Raw genomic sequence first — 20,707 nt, 5'->3', positions numbered from 1 at the left:
TCGGGGAAGCACCCCTAGGAAATGTGCTGTAGGGAGTTTACTTTGATTCAGGCGTTGGCTGATTCCTTTGCTCAAATCCGTACAAAAAAGCAGTCGATGCACAAAGTATCTCGCGCAGGATCACGGGAATGACTATACTCCAAGAGAGCATCAGTAGCTAATTCCATTGCTTGGACCCATCACCTATAGATCACACGCCATCACCTATAGATCACACGAAAACAATTTTATTATTGCTTCAAGACTCCCCTTCTGATATTGTGTATATTGATTATTCGAAGAAAAAAATATTAACTCGGTAATTATGTCGTTACGACTTACGACTTTGTCAAGTACGCAACAAGCAATTGTCAATTGAATCCGTATTTGCCGACTAGATATGCCAACTATGCATACTTTTTTGCTTAATAAGGGACAATAAGTTGCATTATTATAGCAAAAAGAATCAACAGAATTGCACTTCATAAATAGAATTTTATGATTTTTATTACATGACTTTTTGAGGATCAGAGAATAAATATCAAGTTGTCCTGTAGTGCACGCTTTGATCATGATACTGACTCAGACATTCCGAATGTCATGCTACTTAATTGGGTTTTCAGCTTAGTTTCCGGTCTCTGTTTTAGGGCCCGACAAAAGTAGATTGTCGGAAAATCCTACTTTGAAGGTAAAACGCTCCCTACTCAAGACAACTCCAGTTAAATAGCTTGAACCCGAAGCTTGTTTTTTCATTCACAGGACTCAAACCCAAAAACTAGAGGTAAGAATGAAGGAGTAATTTCCAAATTTCTTCAAAATTACTTGGAGAGCTTGTAGATAAAAGAAAATACAATTCCCTGAGTTGATATTAAAACTTAGAATCGACTAAGAGATCCAAAAGTCATTTCATTAGCTCGTGAAGCGCTATAATCAGATAAAATCATACATTTCTACTAAACCTGCAAGATTTAGTAAAGTAACATTTTTAGCTTCATATTTTCATTGCCCTTGTAGGTGTTGAAGTAGGAAATTTGTTACAACAGTGAAAAACCTAAAAAAAAAAAATGGCACTGATATCAATCTCAAAATCGTAGAAGACTTCTAAACTAGAGAACCCCCTGTGTTTGTGAAGACAATGGGACCAAGAATCACAAGGCCTCCTTGATGTTGAAGGTTCTTGATATGTCCCTGGCATAGTCATATTGATTTAGTTCTACGAGCATCTTCTTCAATCGACGAGCATATTTAGATGTCTCTATCTCTCCGCTGCTTGATGAGTGCTTCTTCTCGAGCACTCTGGCAAGTGTTAGCAAGTAATCCACCAATGGTCGTAATTTTGGACTACACAGGTTAAAGAAAACATCATCAGCAAGCAAAATTGAAAATTTTGACTTAAGGGGGAGAAGAGGGAAAACAGGATGAAATAGATTGAATATTTAAAAAGGCTGTCTGAGAATAAACATTTTCTTCACGAATAAGGAACCACGTAAACCATATATATAACAAATGTGATCATGGGAGAATAGACAACTGTTGCACATATTGCTATGTATAACCTTTGAAAGAAAGAGACAATCGAACGAGCTGAAGAGTTTTTGCCAGTTCCTAGATTTCCTCTCTTCTAATTGGCCACAGCCTTAGTTGTAAAAACATAATACCCCTTTTATTTAATTAACAATTTAAAGAAAAAATCACCTCATTTACAAAAGATAAAGCGTTAAACCTAGAGACAACCAAGCCAATGGACGAGCAAAGATAAACATTATTTCATCAACCAGCTGAAAAATCATTACAATGACTACATTCTACCCCAGCCAACACCAACTAGATGAAGGGAGAAAACAGCCAAAGGGACTTTTATCTATCCCCTCTCTTTTCCTCCCAAAAACCTACATTGAGCCACCTTTCCCTGTTTAACCATTCATTTACGACCTTTTGGATCAAAATATCGGCAAATGACACGGCAATGGCGTTATAGACAATGACAGTCAGAAGATTTATTTTGGAGTCAGGCACCAGCCAACAAGCCTCTAATTAAGTACACATGAATGACCGAATACAGTTTACCCGTTGATATAGCTTACCGCTAATTTAGCTCAAAAACTTGATTGTTTTTTCTCACTTGCATAAGTTCTCTGCCCTTTGAACCTCACCACAGAGCATATGCCATAATGATCGCTGCCAAACTACTCTGATACCAAGTCCAAATACTACTTCATGTTCAAGTTCCTAGAGCCTTAGTGCCAACTCTGACAGTGAACTACTCTCCCTTTCTTCTTTATAAGCGCCACTGGACTACTCTTCTTTTTTCTCTTTACTAACAGAATATGAAGGCACCTACATGTTTATTTTTCACCACCTCTATTTCTGCCATTTGGAAGGCATTCTAAAAATCTTAATACCAGTTTCAAAAAAAAAAAAAGGCATTCTAAAAATCTTGCATGTTTACTATTTGCCTACTGAAGTAGAATTATGGAATTACATCTTGCGTTGGCAGGTCAAAGCACCAAAAGAATGTCTCCTTCTGGAGTATTATATAATCAACGGAAAAGGGTCAAAAATGCCCTTAACGTATTAGAAATGGTTCAAAAATGCCCTCCTCCTACCTATTTGATCAATTTTACCGGCCCTTCCACCTATTTGGATAAAAAATGCCCTTAACGTATTAGAAATAGTTCAAAACTGCCCTCCTCCCACCTATTTGATCAAATTTGCCCCTAACGTTATCTTCAGGCTTAAAATTGCCCTTCCATTAATGGCATGGCACAATTACATGATATTTAAATTTTAATAAAACCTGTAAGCTTTATTTATTGGTTCACATTAAACTCTAACCCAACCCAAAAAGATCTCGACCCATCCATGACACAACCCAACACAAAACCAGTTTTAAATTGATGCAGCTAAGCGATAAATTATTTTTTCACCTCCAGCTTTCAATTATTTTCTGGACCAACTACTTTAAAAAATGAATTGTATTAGTAATTGTTATTACTTTCCTTTGCCAAAGTTTTTTTTTTTATGCTAACTGGACAGTAGTACTCGCGAGGCCACTGAGATTCACACTTGTACATTGCAATGCGAGATCTTGAGCATCAGTCATTTAGTCAGACTAAAATGACATTAACAGTAGACAAATATATCGAAAGACGTAAATATAGTAGATGGTTAAAAAAAGTGGTTTCCTACTATAAAATGCAGAACTTGATCTAAAGAATTGCCAAGATTTTTATGGAATCTGTAATGAATAATCGATGCTTCAAAAATAAATATATTGTTGTCTGAAATTGATTGAAAATGGGAGGGGAAAACATAAATTTATCGATTCGCTGCATTAATTTAAAACAGGTTTTGTGTTGGGCTGGGTCATAGATGGGTCGGAACCTTTTGGTCGGGTCGGGTCCTAATTTTATGTGGACCGATAAATAAAGACGTGTTCAATTGAAATTTAATTAAATGTCATATAACTGTGCTGTTAATGAAAGGGCAATTTTAAGCCTGAAAATAACGTTAGGGGCAAATTTGATCCTATAGGTGGAAGGAGGGCATTTTTGATCCAAATAGGTGGAAGGAAGGGCAAATTAGATCCAAGCGGTGGAAGGAGGGCATATTTGATCCATTTCTAATACGTTAAGGGCATTTTTGACCCTTTTCCGTATAATCAATTGGTGATGCCTTAACCGTCAAACAAAGAATTATTCTGTAGTTTATAATCACATGTCAAGACTAGAGCAATGACTGATGTAGGATACTGTACCTACTTGGCCGTGTGCCTTACAACCTATCTATCGCTGCAAATGTAAACTTCCAGACCAAGAAAGTTAAGAGTAGTTCACACAATTTGTTGTTTCCTTTTCTTTTTTAATTTGACAAGGTAAGGTATCACAATTTTCTATTTCCTTTAAACCTTTCTTCTACTTATATCACACCCCAAGAAATGTATGGCAAGTTAGCATGTTAAGTAAAGAATATTACTCTCAAGGCAAGTAGAGATCTAAAGATGGAATTTTCTCAAAGTAACTAGAGAGAACATGGAATGCCAACTACAATAGCGTACTCAAATTAACAGTACCTGCAATCTCCTGTGACTTTGGGGCCAGCCCAGACACCGTATAGTGAAGTGACAACTCTTTCAGTTCTTGTTACAGCATCATGAATGTTTGACTGAATGCTTCGAAGATGAGGAAGAACCTTTCCACTTAAGAGTTGATCAAGAACCAGCTCTTCCAGGACAGGCATGGCAAAAATCTCATGGAACAAGCATATGTTCCTGATCAAACGAATAGACATGCCAAACCTATAAGCAGCAACTCGTGCTGCATCAGGTACAGCCCTTATTACAAGGGTGTCCCAGGTTGGGACCTGCAAAAGCAATTCAGAAGATATAAATGAGCAATCCTGTTTGAACTAAACTAGCACACAAAGATGGGTACGAGCATTTGCTTATGGTACTAATTAAAGCACATTAAAGAAGTATTGAATCTAAACACCCAAGGGTGTGGCCTAGTAGTCAATGAAGTGGGTTGAGAACCATGAGGTCTCAGGTTCAAATCCCAGCAGACACAAAAACACTGGGTGATTTGTTCCCATCTGTCCTAGCCTTGATGGACAGAGTTACTTGGTACCTGTTGCTGGTGGCGGCTCCGAGGTGGCAGGTATCCCATGGAATTAGTCGAGGTGCGCTCAAGTTAGCCTGGACACCATGGTTATAAAAAATAAAAAAGTATTGAATCTATTTTTTTTTTATTGGTATTGAATCTATTGGATCTTCTCATCCTTTTTCACATCATGAACCTCGACTTCACTACCAACCAAATAAAGATGAAGCCCCAATCCTACTCAATTCCTCCCCACTTTACTATTCCTAATCTAGTCGCACTTTGCTAGGAAAACTTATTCCTAGTAGTTGTTTCGCTTGGATGATTAGAAACCTAAACGTAAAAACAACATAACATTCTGTCTTAAAAATTATGCACACAATTTGGGCATCCAGAGATAAGAACACACCTTCAAATTAGCCACAGCATCAGCTAGACGATCACGAAGCACAGCAACCAGATTGCTGAGGGCTGATCCAGAAAAGGGGCCATATCTCAACACCAATCGCATGGCAGAGACAGCACGCTCTGTTTCACTGGTGCTAAGCATATCCCAGCAATTAGCTAACTGGTTATGTAGAATGGGTATTGCAAGTTTCTCCACCAACTGAGGAATAAGATTGGCATCAGTATCATCAGCACTTATTTCGTTTTCACCTTCTGGAGGAAGTCCATAATTGAATAGAGAATTGTGCCTGGAATAACACAAAATTAGTTGGCATGAGTATTGAATCTTAAGGAATAAGTAAATATGAACACATGAAAGATGAAATGAAACATTTATGTTTGTTTTCTGAATTGGTTAGCCTGGTAGACGTTCCTGCCAAATACTTCGTCAATTCAAACAAAATTATATCGCAAAAAGCATCTAGAATATCCACATTTCACGTGGCGTTATCATTATCGACAAGTACACAAATCTTGGCCCGCTGCGGCTACAGCATAAATACTTCGTCAATTCAAACAAAATTATACTACAAAAAACATCCAGAATTTCCACATTCAGTTGGCGTTATCATTATTGGCAAGTACACAAATCTTTGTCCCTCTGTGACTACAGTATAAAGTCACAAAGCTACGATCCTCAAAAGGAAGGACCAATCTTAGAAAGGAAAAGGTTAAGGTCATAATCCTTGAGAACGATTGATTAAATTTAGTGCACATACCAGCTCATATCCATGAAATCTGTGTTTTCATGCAGTGGATCCCACTTCAGAAGCTCTAGTCTCACATAGGGTGAAAAAATAACAGGTATACTAAGTGACATATATGCATCACGGTAGCTTGAAGCATAATCTTTCTTCCATCTGTCAAACTTTTCAATAACCACAGACAGTTGAGAGTACTCCTCGTGTGCATCACCAAAAATTTGCTCGGAAACCTGTAGCAATTGATCACGGTTTGACTGATATGCCGTACTCTCAGAGTCACTCTCGTCGGTGCTAGATTCTCCTTCTATTTTCTGATAGGAGCTATCACATTTTATAGCTGACATTCTTTTAACATCACTTTTCGCTCTCCTTCGTTTCCGAGCCTCTGCCCTTCTAGTTGTATCCATCCGTTTCTGCAGATTCTTGTCTCTACCAAATTCATCTAGTTCTACAGGTAAGTCTCCTCCTTTCCTCATGGCTGCCGTTGCAGCCTGAGCAGCACTTGTGGCAGCTTCTATTGTTGCTGCATTGCTCCCACCTCTACTTAGAACTTGTCTTGCAGCATTTACAGCAGCTTCAAGTTCCTTCATTTCATCATCATTATCATTAGCTCTCCTTTCTAAGATAGCAGCTGCTCGTTCTTCATGAAGTTTCTGCATTTGGTCTTCAAGTTCCTCAATGTAAGGACCTTTATCCTGTAAGGATTTAAAATACCTTAATAGTTAGCATGCAGGATCTAGTTCTCCTGGACAACTCAAACAAAAGCTCAAAAAATGAGCTTGCAAACTCAGATTTCAAAAATGTCAAATAAATCGGCCTAGGTTTTTTTAATTTTCAAAATGTCAAACGGTTCCCTAGGTTTTTGGACCCTATAAACCTACCAAATAGTCTAAACCTACCAAATAGTCTAACTTCAGACAGTTCAGAAGTCCACTACTTTTTCACCTAAACATAGTACGATACTGTATTAGTGGCCGCAAAAGAGAAACAGTAATCAAAAACTTACTTCATCACGAAAAGAATAGAAGTCCTTATCAAAAATGAATTAATGTTTCGAAGGCGAAAAACAAAACAAAATGTTGGCATTTTAGCGAAAACATGGAGCAAATCAAGAAAAACAAAGAAATAAGTGTCAAGCAAGATAAACTATAAAAACTTCATCCAAAAAAAAAAAAAAAAAAAAAGCAAGATAAACTATAAAAACAAGTACTTAATAACTACATAGCCAGATAAATTTTCAGACAAAAATTTGCAATTGAGTAAAAGAGTAAAAACCATGTCAATTACAAAAACAAATTTATTTTCAGACAGAGATGCATAGATGCAGCTTTAAGTTCTAAATTCAAATTTAGTGACTTTCTTATGGAAAATTTCTAATTTTCTATCTGTAATTACTAGCATAATCATCCATGACATTTCCTTTTCGCCAGCTACGAGTGTTATTTAGTATCACCCTAAATTTCATTGATTCCTCCTAAATTTCATTGATTCCTCCTAAAATGCCTTGATTTCTCCTAAAGATTTCATTTCAATTGGAATTTGATTATTCACCATGTACGAGGATCCCCGCTAAGCAACCATGGCTGAATGGTTAAAGCGCCCTTCAGGAGGAAATTCATTGACCCAAGACACATGCTTTATGCCTTAGCATACTTCATAGAAGAGCTGCTTAAGCAAGGCAAAGCACCCAAACTGCACTACACCTAGCTTAAGGGCTTAAGCATGCGTGATAAAGTCTGTCTCCCACCAAGGTAAAATGTTTCACATGATTGGTGATAAAGAGAGCTTGTCTCAAACATGAAGTGCTTCAGAAGAAAGGAATGCAACTAGTGTCAAGGTGTTTTCTCTGTAACAGAACAAAGGAAACAAACAATCATTTGTTTCTCCATTGTAGCTTCACTGCTCAATTCTGGGCTCACATCTTCAACCTCATTAACACTACATGGATCATGCCTGAACACACAGCAGACCTGCTAAGTTGCTGGATTAGAAGGGGAGGAAGCAAAAGCCAAAAGAGATTGTGGAGGATTATACCATCTTGCATATGATGGACGGTGTGGAGGGAGAGAAATGATAGATGCTTTGAAGATAAATCCAATTCCATCCAGAAAGTTAAGGGAATTGTATTGTATCGTTATTTTCTTAGTGTAAACAACAATGTATAGAGGATGTAGATCAAATTGTGGATTTATTAGGATCTCTGTCACATTTTGGAGATAGCCAGCATATCCTTAATGCTGAAGAATACAATTTTACCAGTTTCAAAAAAAAGGGCTCAAGCATGCGTGAAGTGAGCTATAATACTGAATACTAAAATGGATCCTAAAAGTGCAGCAGACTCTGCAGGAACCACCTAATAGACCATCACAACTCTTATTCAAAAAACAAAACAAAAAAAAACATCACAACTACAGGTGCAACTGTGCTTTTGTCACCCTTCGAGGTCATCTTTTCTCAATTTAATTGCCTAAAACTAAATTAATGAAAGACTGTCGTGCTCGTATCACGAGTACTGCAACAGCAGCGCCAGAATATATATTGAAATACATAATATGCCGCTCATAAATCAGAAAACCATACCTGCAAAAGCGCACATATAACAGAAACAAAGTCGCGAAGCTTTTGCATAAACATGTACTTCTCACCAGCAGCAGACAAAGAATTTTCCAGTGTAGTGACTTTTGACAATGAGGCAGATAAATTTTCTTCAGTCTTGTTCAATGATGCCACAGTTCGGCCATGAGATTCCTAACAAGATAAAAAAATAATTTGGTTAGTCTATGTATCCATTATAATCTCTAGAATGCAAAACATGCTATTAAGTTACTACATATATATGGAGGAACTTATACGATGTGTATGTGCACACACTATATTTCGGTGAGCAATATTTAATAGTTCGCTCTATTGCATCCTTGATTCTTTTTACAAGGATAGCTTCCAAATAAATACTGAATCATCTGTATAATTTTCATTACACCAAAAGCGTAAAGATAAAATACAATTCAACTTGCTCTTCGGGATAGAATTATATCTATATTCAAAACATCTAGTGGTTCTGTCCTTCCAGATGGTCCGCCATATGCATGTAGGACTTATTCTCCATCTACTGCTGTGGCTGGTACATTTGCCCAAACTGTTCTAACATGGCAACAGTTCACTAGTTGACCTTGGCATTATCCATTTAATGCCTATCATATTACAGAAGATCTGGCACTGCTGGTCAGTGATGACATCTTCGTCTATCATTCCATTCTCTTGAAACGACAAGCCTAGAGGCTAGATGTCTAAATTGTTTGCATCTTGGCACCGCTATCCGTCTAGTCTCTCTCACCTCAACTTCGCTCTTCTCATGCTGACTAAGCTTGCAGTGTATGTATTCGGTCTTACATTACTTGTCCTAAAACCCTAACTCTCTCAAATGATTATCCATAGTTCAATATTGTGGCTGACAACCTTGCTGATTTCGTCAACTAACCAAAATGGTCAGCATATGACAACCATCATGGGACATCATCTTGTATTGTGTTGGTTAGCTCATCCATAACTAGGGTAAACTAGTAGGAGTTCAATGACAATTCTAGTGTAGACCACTATTGCAGGAAACTTCTTTCTATACTACTGTTCCATGCTACTTTGCATTTCGGACTATGATTGTTTATTTAGTGATTTTCAAATTAAAATTTGCAGATGCCATAGATATCACTTGGCAAACAGGTTTTGCACACTGTTCTTTCTCAGGAGAAAGTTTGGATCATCCTAGCTGTCATTGTCTAAAACGAGTAACAGTCTTTAACTATATATAGGGATGGTTTTACTTTCCTACCGGGAATCGATGGTCCGTGAACTTTTGGAAGGGAACGTCTAATGGAGAAGGCCGTTGCTATTCAAAGCTTGGTGATGTCTTTTTTGGACACTTTAAAGATGGGTTAAGACATGGCCAATTTCTTTGTATCAACATTGATGGAACGAAGTATGTATGTTCATTTCTCGGCTTCTCTAATCCGGGTATCATAATTACACCTTAAAATACAATTGCTGAACTGGAATCTAAAGTTGCCTTAATGATGAAATAATATTCATTTCACAGTTGAAGTAGGTGACATTGCCAAAAAATACGAAATATGTGATTTTTCGTATTTGAGTTGTGTGAAAGGATGGGCAAGTAATGTGTGACTAAACTTTACCATCTTAAATCATCCCTCTCTTGAAGTCCCCAGGCTTGCATCTGACTTAAATACCTGCTGTACTTCTGTTCTTAGTAAAACATAGTTAAGGCTCCATAGTTCTTCCAATTAGCAAACTGGGATATAAGGTTAAGAGGTTCATGCTAACACCAGAGGAGTGCAGAAATTTGTCTCATCCTTCATACCTTGAACTCCTGTCTGTCAAATGTGTATGTTCTTTCTTTTTCTTTTTTTGGATGAGTTTGATGCACGTTTCATTCTAACTTAGGACTAGTTCTCCAATATCTGCACATAAATTTCATTTACAATTGGTAATAGTGCAATGCTTAGACGCTCAATATCGATGTGCAATGGCTGTGGACTTAGGAGCTAGTGAAGGGACTAACACGGACTACTCTCCTAGTAGATACTATATGCCCAGATGTATCATGCATATATAATACCTCTTCCATGTGCCCAAAGTTCAAGCACCCTGTACGGTTGCTAACTCATTACATGTCTAGGTCGATGAATCACCCTTGGGACCCAGAAAAACCAAGTTGATTTTACATCTGTGCGGTTTTTTTTTTTTTTTTTTGACCGGTAGTGCTAACTGCATTTTGATGCATGTTTCTATTTGCATTCAACTCCTTGCAACTAACAACTGTACTAAGGTTCTCATGAAAACGCAAAAAGATGGTCAAATACTTCACCATATATTAGACAAATGCTTGCGCGATTAGTCAACAGAATGTTAGGAAAGAGATAAAAAAAAATGTTTTTGGGAAAACCTTCTCTCTGCCCTCAAGATTTCATAACATAAAAGATTCCCAAACTTCATTTATCAAATGACCCGAACCGTCGCTAAACTCAAGAATTGGTATTCAGAAAAACACATAAGAACTTGCAATTTTTCATTATTGTGTTATTGCTTATTCTTCACTCATGTAAACTTCTCAAGCATACTCAATTGCAAGCTAGGATAAAGGAAAAGGGTTGCAGGCAGCATAAAAATAGTGTACTATGATCAATCTCTGAATATTGAGAATAGAACACAATACCTAAAAAGGATTAGTACGTACCCAACCCCAACTAGTTTGGGATCGAGGCGCAGTTGATTGATTGTTTTTAGGGGTCGTTTGGTTAGAAGACAAGTTATGTTGGGATTAGTTATGCTGGGGGATCAATCATGGTGGACTGTTTGGTGTGTTGTACTATTAAAAATAACATGCATCGCATAATTTCTAAATAGTACTGAATATGGTGTATAAGAATAGTACCGGTATTGTTAGAATAGGGTGTATAAGTAATACTGCTAGTAGTTGTACTAGATTTAAATTTGCAACCAAACATTGCACTAAAACTTGATACCATCATAATCAAATGAAACAATTGCTATATGCTGAGTATGTAAATCATTGAAAATAAAAGTGCCAAGAAAACACTTACTTTGAGTCTTCCCATACTCTCATACAAGGCCTTTTTAGCAACCTCAGCCTTCTTTGAAATCGACAACGCATCCAAACTAGGCAACCCTCCAACAAACACTCCTCCTCCACCAATAGTAGTCCCATCAGAAACATCAATACTCTGTACTGAAGAATACACACTAGCTGAATTACCAAAATTCGCCTTTTGAACGTTCTTAACTACATTTGCACTACTTACAACACTACTACTACTCCTCACCCCTTTATCATCCAATCTTTTTCCTAACCCCTTTCTAACTTGTTCTTCTTCCCACATTTTATCCTCCTCATCCTCATCGTTATCCTCATTATCACCCTCATCATCGCTACGACTCTGCTTATTATTATTTAATAATCCTATCTTATCCTCAAAATCCTCAAACACACCTCTTCTTATACTCCCACTATCACTTATTTTCTCTCCAAAAAACCCGATCCTCTGCTGAAACTCCGGTTCCTCATCACTCAACCCCTCCGCTTCACCGTGATTTCCCCCTTCATCCAACGCTATAAAATCCTGAGCCGCGGGCCGGGCTTGTCTTAACCTCTCCCTCTTAGCCCTAATTGCATCAATAGTCACCTTATCAGGTACCATCATGCCCTCACTACTATCCTCTCCTTTCCCCTGAGTTTCAATTTCAATTCTCTCCGTACTACTCGCATTAACTGGTGGTTTCACTAGACCTCTGAGCACTATAACGGGCTCAACGGGCCGGGATTCGGGCCCGGGCTTCTGTTCGGGCTTGGAGGAGCGGGAACTGCTAACTAGGGTTCTGGTGTTTTTTTGGAGCTCGAGGAGTGCTTCTTTTGTGTAAGTACCAGCTTGAGGGGTGAATGAAGATGGTTTGGGGGTAATTCGGTCTTTTCCGGAAGTGAGTTTATGCGAAGATGACGATGGTGAGGGTTTGGTGATTCGTGGAGAAGGTTTGGAAGGGCGAATGAAGGGAGAGTCATCGGATTCTTCGTCGTCGGCGAAACTTAATAGGCTTTTCTTCTTCGGTTTTGCGGCGGTGATTGAAGCGGTTTTAACGGCGGCGGAGGTGGTTTTTGCGGCGGTTTCTTCTTCGTCGGCGGCGGCTTCGACGGCACGGCGGCGGAAGTTACGGGATTTGGCGGACATGATCACCGGAGATTGAATATGATTTTTCACAAACCTTGAGGGTCGTATTTGATTTTTTCACAAATAATAGTATACTAAGGATAAATACCTAGATAGGCCTTAAACTTTTAGGGGTCGTTTGGTAGCAAGTCGAAATTATCTCGGGATTATAATCCCGGGACTAATTTATTCCATCTATTGAGATTATTTTATACCATCTAAAAGATGGTATAAAATAATTTCAGTATAAGTGGGATAATAAGGTATAAGCTGGGATATCCCAACACTAATTTTTATACCATGTTTGGTAGAAGGTATAAATTTATCCCAGAATAAATTTATACCTTCTGCCAAACATGGTATCAAAATTAGTGTTGGGATATCTCAGCTTATACCTTCTACCAAACGACCCCATAGAGTGAACAATTAGACACTTGAATTTGGTAAAAGTGTATATTGTGAACACAAATATCTGACGTGGCGAATGATTTGTGTTTAAAAGCCCATGTTAAGCGAGTGAAGAAGAAAATTATATTTGGAAAAAAAAAACTCCTAAATTTTCAACCCATTTTTGGCTAACATAGAAATTTTGAATTGGGGATGAAAAGAATTCAAAACAAAAGGTATTCAAGTTGTACTCAAGAATTCAAAACAAAATAGTGGGGATGAGGAAATTGAGAGAAGAATAATTATCCCTAACTTCTAAAATGATGAATAATTTGACGTAATTATTTTTAATAATTTTATTATGAATAATTTGAGATGAAAGGAGTAAAACTAATATCCCTGCAAATTAGAATTACGAACTTCAATCAAAAACCAATCCTACAAAAATTAGAATGGGGTACGGGTCAGAGAAAAGAAGGAATTGCGAAGTGGTGTGGGGCGAGGTCATACGCTAATTTAGTTTGCATATTCTTTGTGTTGGGACAAAATATTGTTGGGTGCACATGGTACGGTAGATATCAATTATCATACTGAAATTAAAAAAATTATACCGCAGTTTTGATATTATGATATTTGGTACGGTATTTGATATGCATTTTAAAAAGTTTGGTATTCGATACGGTATTCGATATTCGGTACGGTATTCGGTATTCATAAAGAAAATACTAAAATACTAAATACCATACCGAAATATATAATTACATATACAATTCATATATCTTAGTATTATAATACTAACAAATGTATAAACTAGTATTATTAGAAAACTAATAGTTTAAACGTCGAAACTTTAACTACTCTATCTTGATTTAAATATCTTTTTGTGTAATTAATTTACGAAGGGGATTGCTTGTACTTTCTTTTGAATATTTTTATATGTGTAAGGTGTTTAGTACATAATAATTGAGATGTTTCTTAAGTAGCGAAAGTCATAATTCTCCACGACATGAGTATGTGTAGGTCGAAGTCGGACAAACTATGGTACCGATTTATCGTACCGTAAAATACCAAAATCGAACTTTAAAATACCGAATCATACCGAATTAATTTGGTACGGTAATGGTATAGTACTTTTAGAAGCCGAAAATTGAAATTACCGTACCGAAATTTCAAATATCGTACCATGCCCACCCCTACGGCTACTTCTAAATGAAACAGATCTTCAAACCATTTATATAGTTTAAACAAATTTATGAATTATTTTACAATTACGTTGTTTAGTTACTCGTGTGTTAGTTTAAATTTCAATTTTTCTTATGTTAATTACTCGACGTATGCGTTGCTTTCAATTAAAGTGCACTGGATCTTGGTTTGAGACTCATGCTTTGTCTAATGTCAAAGAATAGCCAATTGGTTGGACTAATCTACAGATTGTTTTTCTAATAGAAGTGGTGTCATTTTAGACTTGGAAATTTAAGTCATATCAGTGCAAATTTTGTCATTGTTTTAAAGTCTTTGGTCCACCTCTAACGGTGCATCACCTCGTCCTCTCCAAATGGAATGAATCGCTTAGATAGAGGAAAATATGTTTAGAGTGCAACGATCTAATTTTTAGAGGAACCTCTCAATGTAAATTTTCTGATAATTGTGCTTTTAATTAGATCCGTTGACACCAATTTTGACCCTCCATATTCTCAATTACTTTGTCGGACTTTTTCAAGGGGAACAGTGATATTTTGTCATTTCATGTGGCAAAATATCCTAATTTCTAGTCAATATATCATATATATAATTTTTAGTATTAATTACTTGTTAGTTATGATAATTTTAAAAATCAATTCACATAAGAGACGTTTTGATTAAGAAAATGTTTTAAATATCAAATCAAGCTACTTATAACTAGCTTAATTGTTTTAATAATTATTCTGCTCTATTAAATTAAGAATTTTAATTACATTAATTGATTATTAGTTTATATTATTCTTTATTAGAATGATTTTAATCTTAAGAAGAGTGTTTCCAAATTAAACGATTTTATACTTTTAAACTCAAACTGGCTAGGTTTTAACCCATTTGGTCGTTTTAAATGTTTTGGTTATACGTTAAACACCAAAAATGATCCCAATTAATTTCAAGGGAATTTTACATAGTGTGGAGAACATATAAGAATATTTATAATTTAGTAACTACACTTTAGTTTAATTACATCTATTAGTTAAATATTGTATTTCAATTACACAAGGTAACTAATTCAAAACTCATCTTCTCTTATTCCATTGTATCAATCTTTTCCCTCAACTCCCTCTCTCTGTTCTCCCTCTAACTCTCTCTCCTTTTTCACTCTCTCTTCTCCGTCGCCAGTTGCCCCCAGTCATCTTCTCCGACTGAGCTAGGCGCCTCCGCCGCCGGTCATCTTGAACAATTCTAGGACTAAAAATGCAATTCTTCCCTTTATTTTTCTGATAATCAAGCTATTAATCCTTCTCTTTCACGTAATTGTATCATTTGAAGAAATCTTGGCTTTAGTTTAGTTTGCATGTCTGTGCTGTTAAAAAAAAAACGGAAAGCATTAAGGTGGGACCCAACACACCGCACTTTGAATCTCCTCTTCTCGTTTTCCTTCCTTGTTCCAATTGACCCACATATGCTCAGCCGCCGGTCATCTTCTCCGCGTCTTAGATCTGAGTGTATTTGCTCAGATCAGAATGTATTTATCAAATCTGAGTATTTATTATTATTGTTGCTTGAGATGTATTTGTTTTTGTGTTGAATACACAGAAAGAAATGCTTTCTGATTGGATCCTTACCCGAAGATGGCATCATTGTCGGCGACGGAAAAATCTCCGACGGTGTATTTTAAAATCTAAGTGTATTTTATTTTTTGTATCTCAAATATGACTGTATTTTTTTTTCTTGTATCTCAAATTTCAATGTATTTTTTTCTCGTATCTCAAATTTGAATGTATTTTTTTCTTATATCTCATATCTAAGTGTATTTCAATGTATTCGTTATATTTTTAGTGTAGAATAGAGTGTTTCTTTATGTATTTTTCGCTTGTATTTCGAAGGAGATTGTTTTTTTTTTTTTTTGTAAACAAATGAATACAGTGAATTTTGAATACAGCTGAATATCTCTGTATTTTTTTGCATTTATTTTGTTTGAATACAACCAAATTTAAGTACAATAAGTTGAATACAGTGTAAAAGTTGTTACGAATTAATACAACCAAATTGAATATAGCGAAATACAGCCGAAGTGGAATACGGCCAAATTTGAATACACGTTATTGTAGCTACGAAATATAATTAACAAAAGTGTAGCCATGCCTAAAAAAAAAAAAACTAAATGTAGTCATTTGTGTAAGTTGCCCTAATTTCAATCTCACTTGTTAGCAAATCGCTCCTTGTCTTCAGTTTTGGGCCAAAATGGGCAATTTGCACAATTACCTTTCTTTGGGGGTGGTCTTTAATTTTTGTCCTTCGCCTAAATATCTCGAGGTCCTGGGTTCGAATCCCGACTTAATCATAAAAATTTTAAAAAAAAATCACAAGATTTCGCGAAAAGTCTGCCGCATAAGGCAGACTTTAGTTATGCTTTAAAGGCAAACTTTTTGTAAAGTCTTGTCTTGCGATTTTTTTTTTTTTTTTGACTAAACCCAGAATCTCGAATTATTTTAGGCCAACTTTTTAAGTGAATAACAAAAATTAAAGACCAATGCCTTTCAAGGACAATCCGCGCAACTTTTTAACTCTATTTTTTTTTTTATTTTGTAATTCGCTTTACAAATTTTAACTTGCTAAAATGATATAAAATTAATATATCAAAATTAAGCTCAAAGTTAGTATATAATATACCATGTGGGTGTCATAAAGGATTGAGAAGTATTTTAAGGAATGAACCAGTCCTCTGTGATACTCTGTCAGTATATGATATTTACCGGGTTAGTGTCACAGAGGATTGAGAAGTGTCTTTTATGAAATGAACCAGACTCTAAGATACCATGTCAATATATGATATATACCTTGTGAGTATCATAGATAAGGGGGTTCTTTTTTTAAGGAATGAATCAGTACTTTATGAGATCATATGATATATCATTCGGGTCAGTTATCCATGATAGCCTGTCGGAATATGATATATACCATGTATGTATCATAGAGGATTGAGTTGTGTTTTTCTTGAAAGAATGAATCATTTCTCTATGATATCCTGTCAATATATAGTATATGCTATATGCCATGTGGGTATCATAGAGGATCGAAGAGTTTTGTTTCCCGAAGAAATGAATCAGTCCTCTATGATACCCTGACAATATATGAATATACCGTGTGGGTATCATAGAGGATCACAGAGTGTTTTTTCTCGAAGAAATGAACCAGTCCTCTATGATACCCTGACAGTATATGAATATACCGTGTGGGTATCATAGAGGACCGATGAGTGTTTTTTCCAAAGAAATGAACCAGTCCTCTATGATACCATGACAGTATATGAATATACCGTGTGGGTATCATAAAGGACTGATGAGTCATATTTTTCGAAGAAATAAACCAGTCCTCTATGATACCCTGGCAGTATATGAATATACTGCGTGGGTATCATGGAGGACCGATGAGTGTTTTTTTCCCGAAGAAATGAACCAGTCATCTATAATACCCTGACAGTATATGAATATACCGTGTGGGTGTCATAGAGGACCGACGAGTGTTTTTTTTTCCCGAAGAAATGAACCAGTACCGTGTGGGTATCATAGCGAACCGATGAGTATTTTTTTTCCGAATAAATGAACGAGTCCTCTATGATACCATGGCAGTATATGAATATATCGTATGGGTATCATAGAGGAACGAGGAGTGTTTTTTTTCCCGAATAAATAAACCAGTCCTCTATGATATCCTGACAGTATATGAATATACCGTGTGGGTATCATAGAGGACCGAAGAGTGTTTTGTTCTGAAGAAATGAACCAGTCCTCTATGATACGCTGGAAGTATATGGATATACCGTGTGGGTATCATAGAGGACCGAAAAGTGTTTTTTTTTTATTGGTTGAAGAAATGAACCAGTCCTCTATGATACTCTGGCAGTATATAAATATACCGTGTGGGCGTCATAGAGGATTGAGCAGTGTTGGAATGAATCTGCTATCTGTGATACATTGCTAGTATATAATATACCATATTGATATCATAGAGAACTCAATTTTTTCTTGAGGGAATGGACTGTCAGTGCGGTATGATACCATGTCAGTCTATGATATACCATGTGAGTATCACTAAAGACTAAGTAGTATTTTTTGAAGGAATGATCCAACTTTCTATGATGCCTTATCTGTATATAATATATACCATATGAGTTTCATAGAGGACTGAGTGTTTTCTTTAAGGAATGAACTGACAGTCCCCTATAATACCATGTTAGTGTATGGTATATACCATGTGGGTATCATAGTATACTGCAATAGTACTGATTTGGTATATTATATGCTAAAATATGTTGTTTTTGAGATATAGAAAAAATTTAAAAAATATATATTAGCCATCCTCCTTATATATATATAAAGGAGCCAAACGGTAGAATTAGATTATGAAAAAAAAAAACAGGAACTAAAAGAAAAAAATTGAAAAAATGAAATTAAAAGAGAGAAAAAATAAATAAAAAAGAAAAATAAATAAAACTAACAAAAAAGGTGAATGAATTAGATTGTGGAGATTAAAAAAATATATGAAATTAAAAAGGAACAAGAAACTAAAAAAATAGAGAAAAACATAAATATAAAGGAGCTATAATTAAATATGAAATCAAATTATGGTGAAAAAGAAAAAAAGAAAAGCGAAGAAAGAAGAAGTAAAGAAGATAAGAAGTATAAAAATAAAAAAAGAAAAGAAGAAAAAAGAGGCAATTACCTCCAAAAGCTACAATGGGTAGAAAGGATAAATAGTTTTGGGGTATGAAAGTAAGGGGGCATGTGAGAATAATTATTTTATGTGTAGTTGGCATTGGTGTTCTTTCCCCTATTTATTATTCAAATCGTAATGTTCAGATGGGTATTCATATTCAGACATCTAAATCTTAATACACATATGTGCATTTAAATTCGAACGTCTTAATCTTAGTCAAAATAAATAAAGCCATCCTAATTAGTTGCACTTTGCTTTACTGCAGGGCATGTAGAGTTGTAGACTGGTAGGAGTGTCGATGGAATGGTTCGGCTGGATTTTAAAATAAAATTTATACCGTATCAATTTTTGATTATTTTATTTTGTACGATCAAAATTAGACTTCTCGAAACCATCTCATCATCTCAGTTTCTCTTTGGTATCGGTATGTTAATTTTCAGTATTATTTTTTAAAACGTCATGTAAGAGTCACAAGTCAAAGTTAGAACGCAATGTCATGCACCCTTTCGTAGGAGTTTGGCCAAAACTCTCTAGAATTTTTTATTATTTAAAAGATGATGAAGAGAAAACATGAAAGATGATAAGAACAGAGATAATCTCACTATTGTACAGTAGTATAAAATAATATTAAGCAGAGACCAAAAACTAGATCACACAAGTAAAGAAATGAATCAAGATGAGACTCAAGAACCGAGTCTACTAAAATTAAATATCGAGAAATTTAAGTCATACGAGAAAGATATGTAAACTTATAACTAGCTACTCAAGATCGTTGGAATATCTTGTATCTTATTACTCAAGATGCTAGAACAATTTAGTTTTAACAGGAGTAACGTAATAGGTTTCGGAGTCAAAACTTTGGATGTTAACTACCCGTTGGCTCGTGGTTATTTCAATCACCCGAGACCCTAGGCGAAACATTTAATATAGTTTTTTCAACTTAATATAAAAAATATATTTTATACATATAAATTTATTCAGTACGGTTTGATATTTTTTTCGGTTTATTTTTGTATGAAATTTAAAATCTAACTAATTATTCGGTACGGTTATAGATTTAAGAAAAAACGTACAATTTTATTAAAATAATCATAATAATCGGTCGGTATGGTTCGATCGATTAAGTCGGTGTTTAAAAAATCATTGACAGCCTTATGGATTAGAGTAATTTTTATATATTTTTTTAAATTATAATTTTAATTAATAAGAGGATATTAGATAGGGAAAATATTCAGTCAATTAGTATAGGTTAAAATATAATTCCAACAAAAAACAAAATCAGAAAATATTAGATAGGGAAAATATTCAGTCAAATAGTATAGGTTAAAATTATAATTACAAGTAAAATAAAATAAGAAAATAATAAATCATAAAAAATATTATTAGTGTAATGAAGTCAAATTTCAAGGACATGTGTGAAACTAGTTTGTTGTACCTCTAAAATTTCAAACGCTTCACTGTGGATCTTTCCTTTTACTCCCTTAGTCCCAAAATACTTATGTATTTTTCATGACACGCCTTTTAAAAAAGCATTTGTATAAGAGTAGTATTTTGATTAGTTTATCCTCGTAATATATTCATTATGTATCTCTCCTCAATAAATATGTATTACATTAACGATCAAAACCTCTTAAATATTGCTAATTAATACAAGAGTAAAGTGAAAAAAAAACCTCATAAAAATAATATCTTAGCTAAATAAAATGATAAATATTTTTAGCAAGTAAGACAAGTATTTTGGGACGGAGGGAGAGTATCTTTTTATGCAGACAAGAAAATATTGTTATTTGACTCTTTAAGTCCTTTTTTTTTTTGGTCAAGAACCATTATTTTGCTGTTAAAGAAGAGGTCTTTTCTTGTCGGTAAGCTCGTCACAGTCCAAAGGAAAAACACGTTTTTAAATTTCAAAAATAACTGAAGGAAAAAAAAGAATAAAAAAGTGGGAAACTACAAAGAA

At 35.3% G+C, this 20,707-nt stretch overlaps 1 protein-coding gene across 1 annotated transcript; it reads right to left on the bottom strand.

Moving 5' to 3' along the window:
- Window positions 1-865: 865 nt before the first annotated feature.
- Window positions 866-12,557, bottom strand: LOC132641828 (transcriptional repressor ILP1). Its single transcript, XM_060358919.1, has 6 exons — window positions 11,344-12,557; window positions 8,309-8,476; window positions 5,744-6,423; window positions 4,987-5,272; window positions 4,052-4,341; window positions 866-1,320 (listed from the first exon to the last, which is right to left on the bottom strand). Exons 1-6 carry the CDS (start codon window positions 12,481-12,483, stop codon window positions 1,128-1,130), a joined length of 2,757 nt encoding a protein of 918 aa, XP_060214902.1. The 5' UTR covers window positions 12,484-12,557; the 3' UTR covers window positions 866-1,127.
- Window positions 12,558-20,707: the final 8,150 nt, after the last annotated feature.

Source organism: Lycium barbarum, chromosome 5 (genome assembly GCF_019175385.1).
Source record: "Lycium barbarum isolate Lr01 chromosome 5, ASM1917538v2, whole genome shotgun sequence".
Lineage (NCBI taxonomy): Eukaryota > Viridiplantae > Streptophyta > Magnoliopsida > Solanales > Solanaceae > Lycium > Lycium barbarum.
Note: the sequence above shows the minus strand (reverse complement) of the source record. Positions and strands in the feature narration are given on the sequence as shown.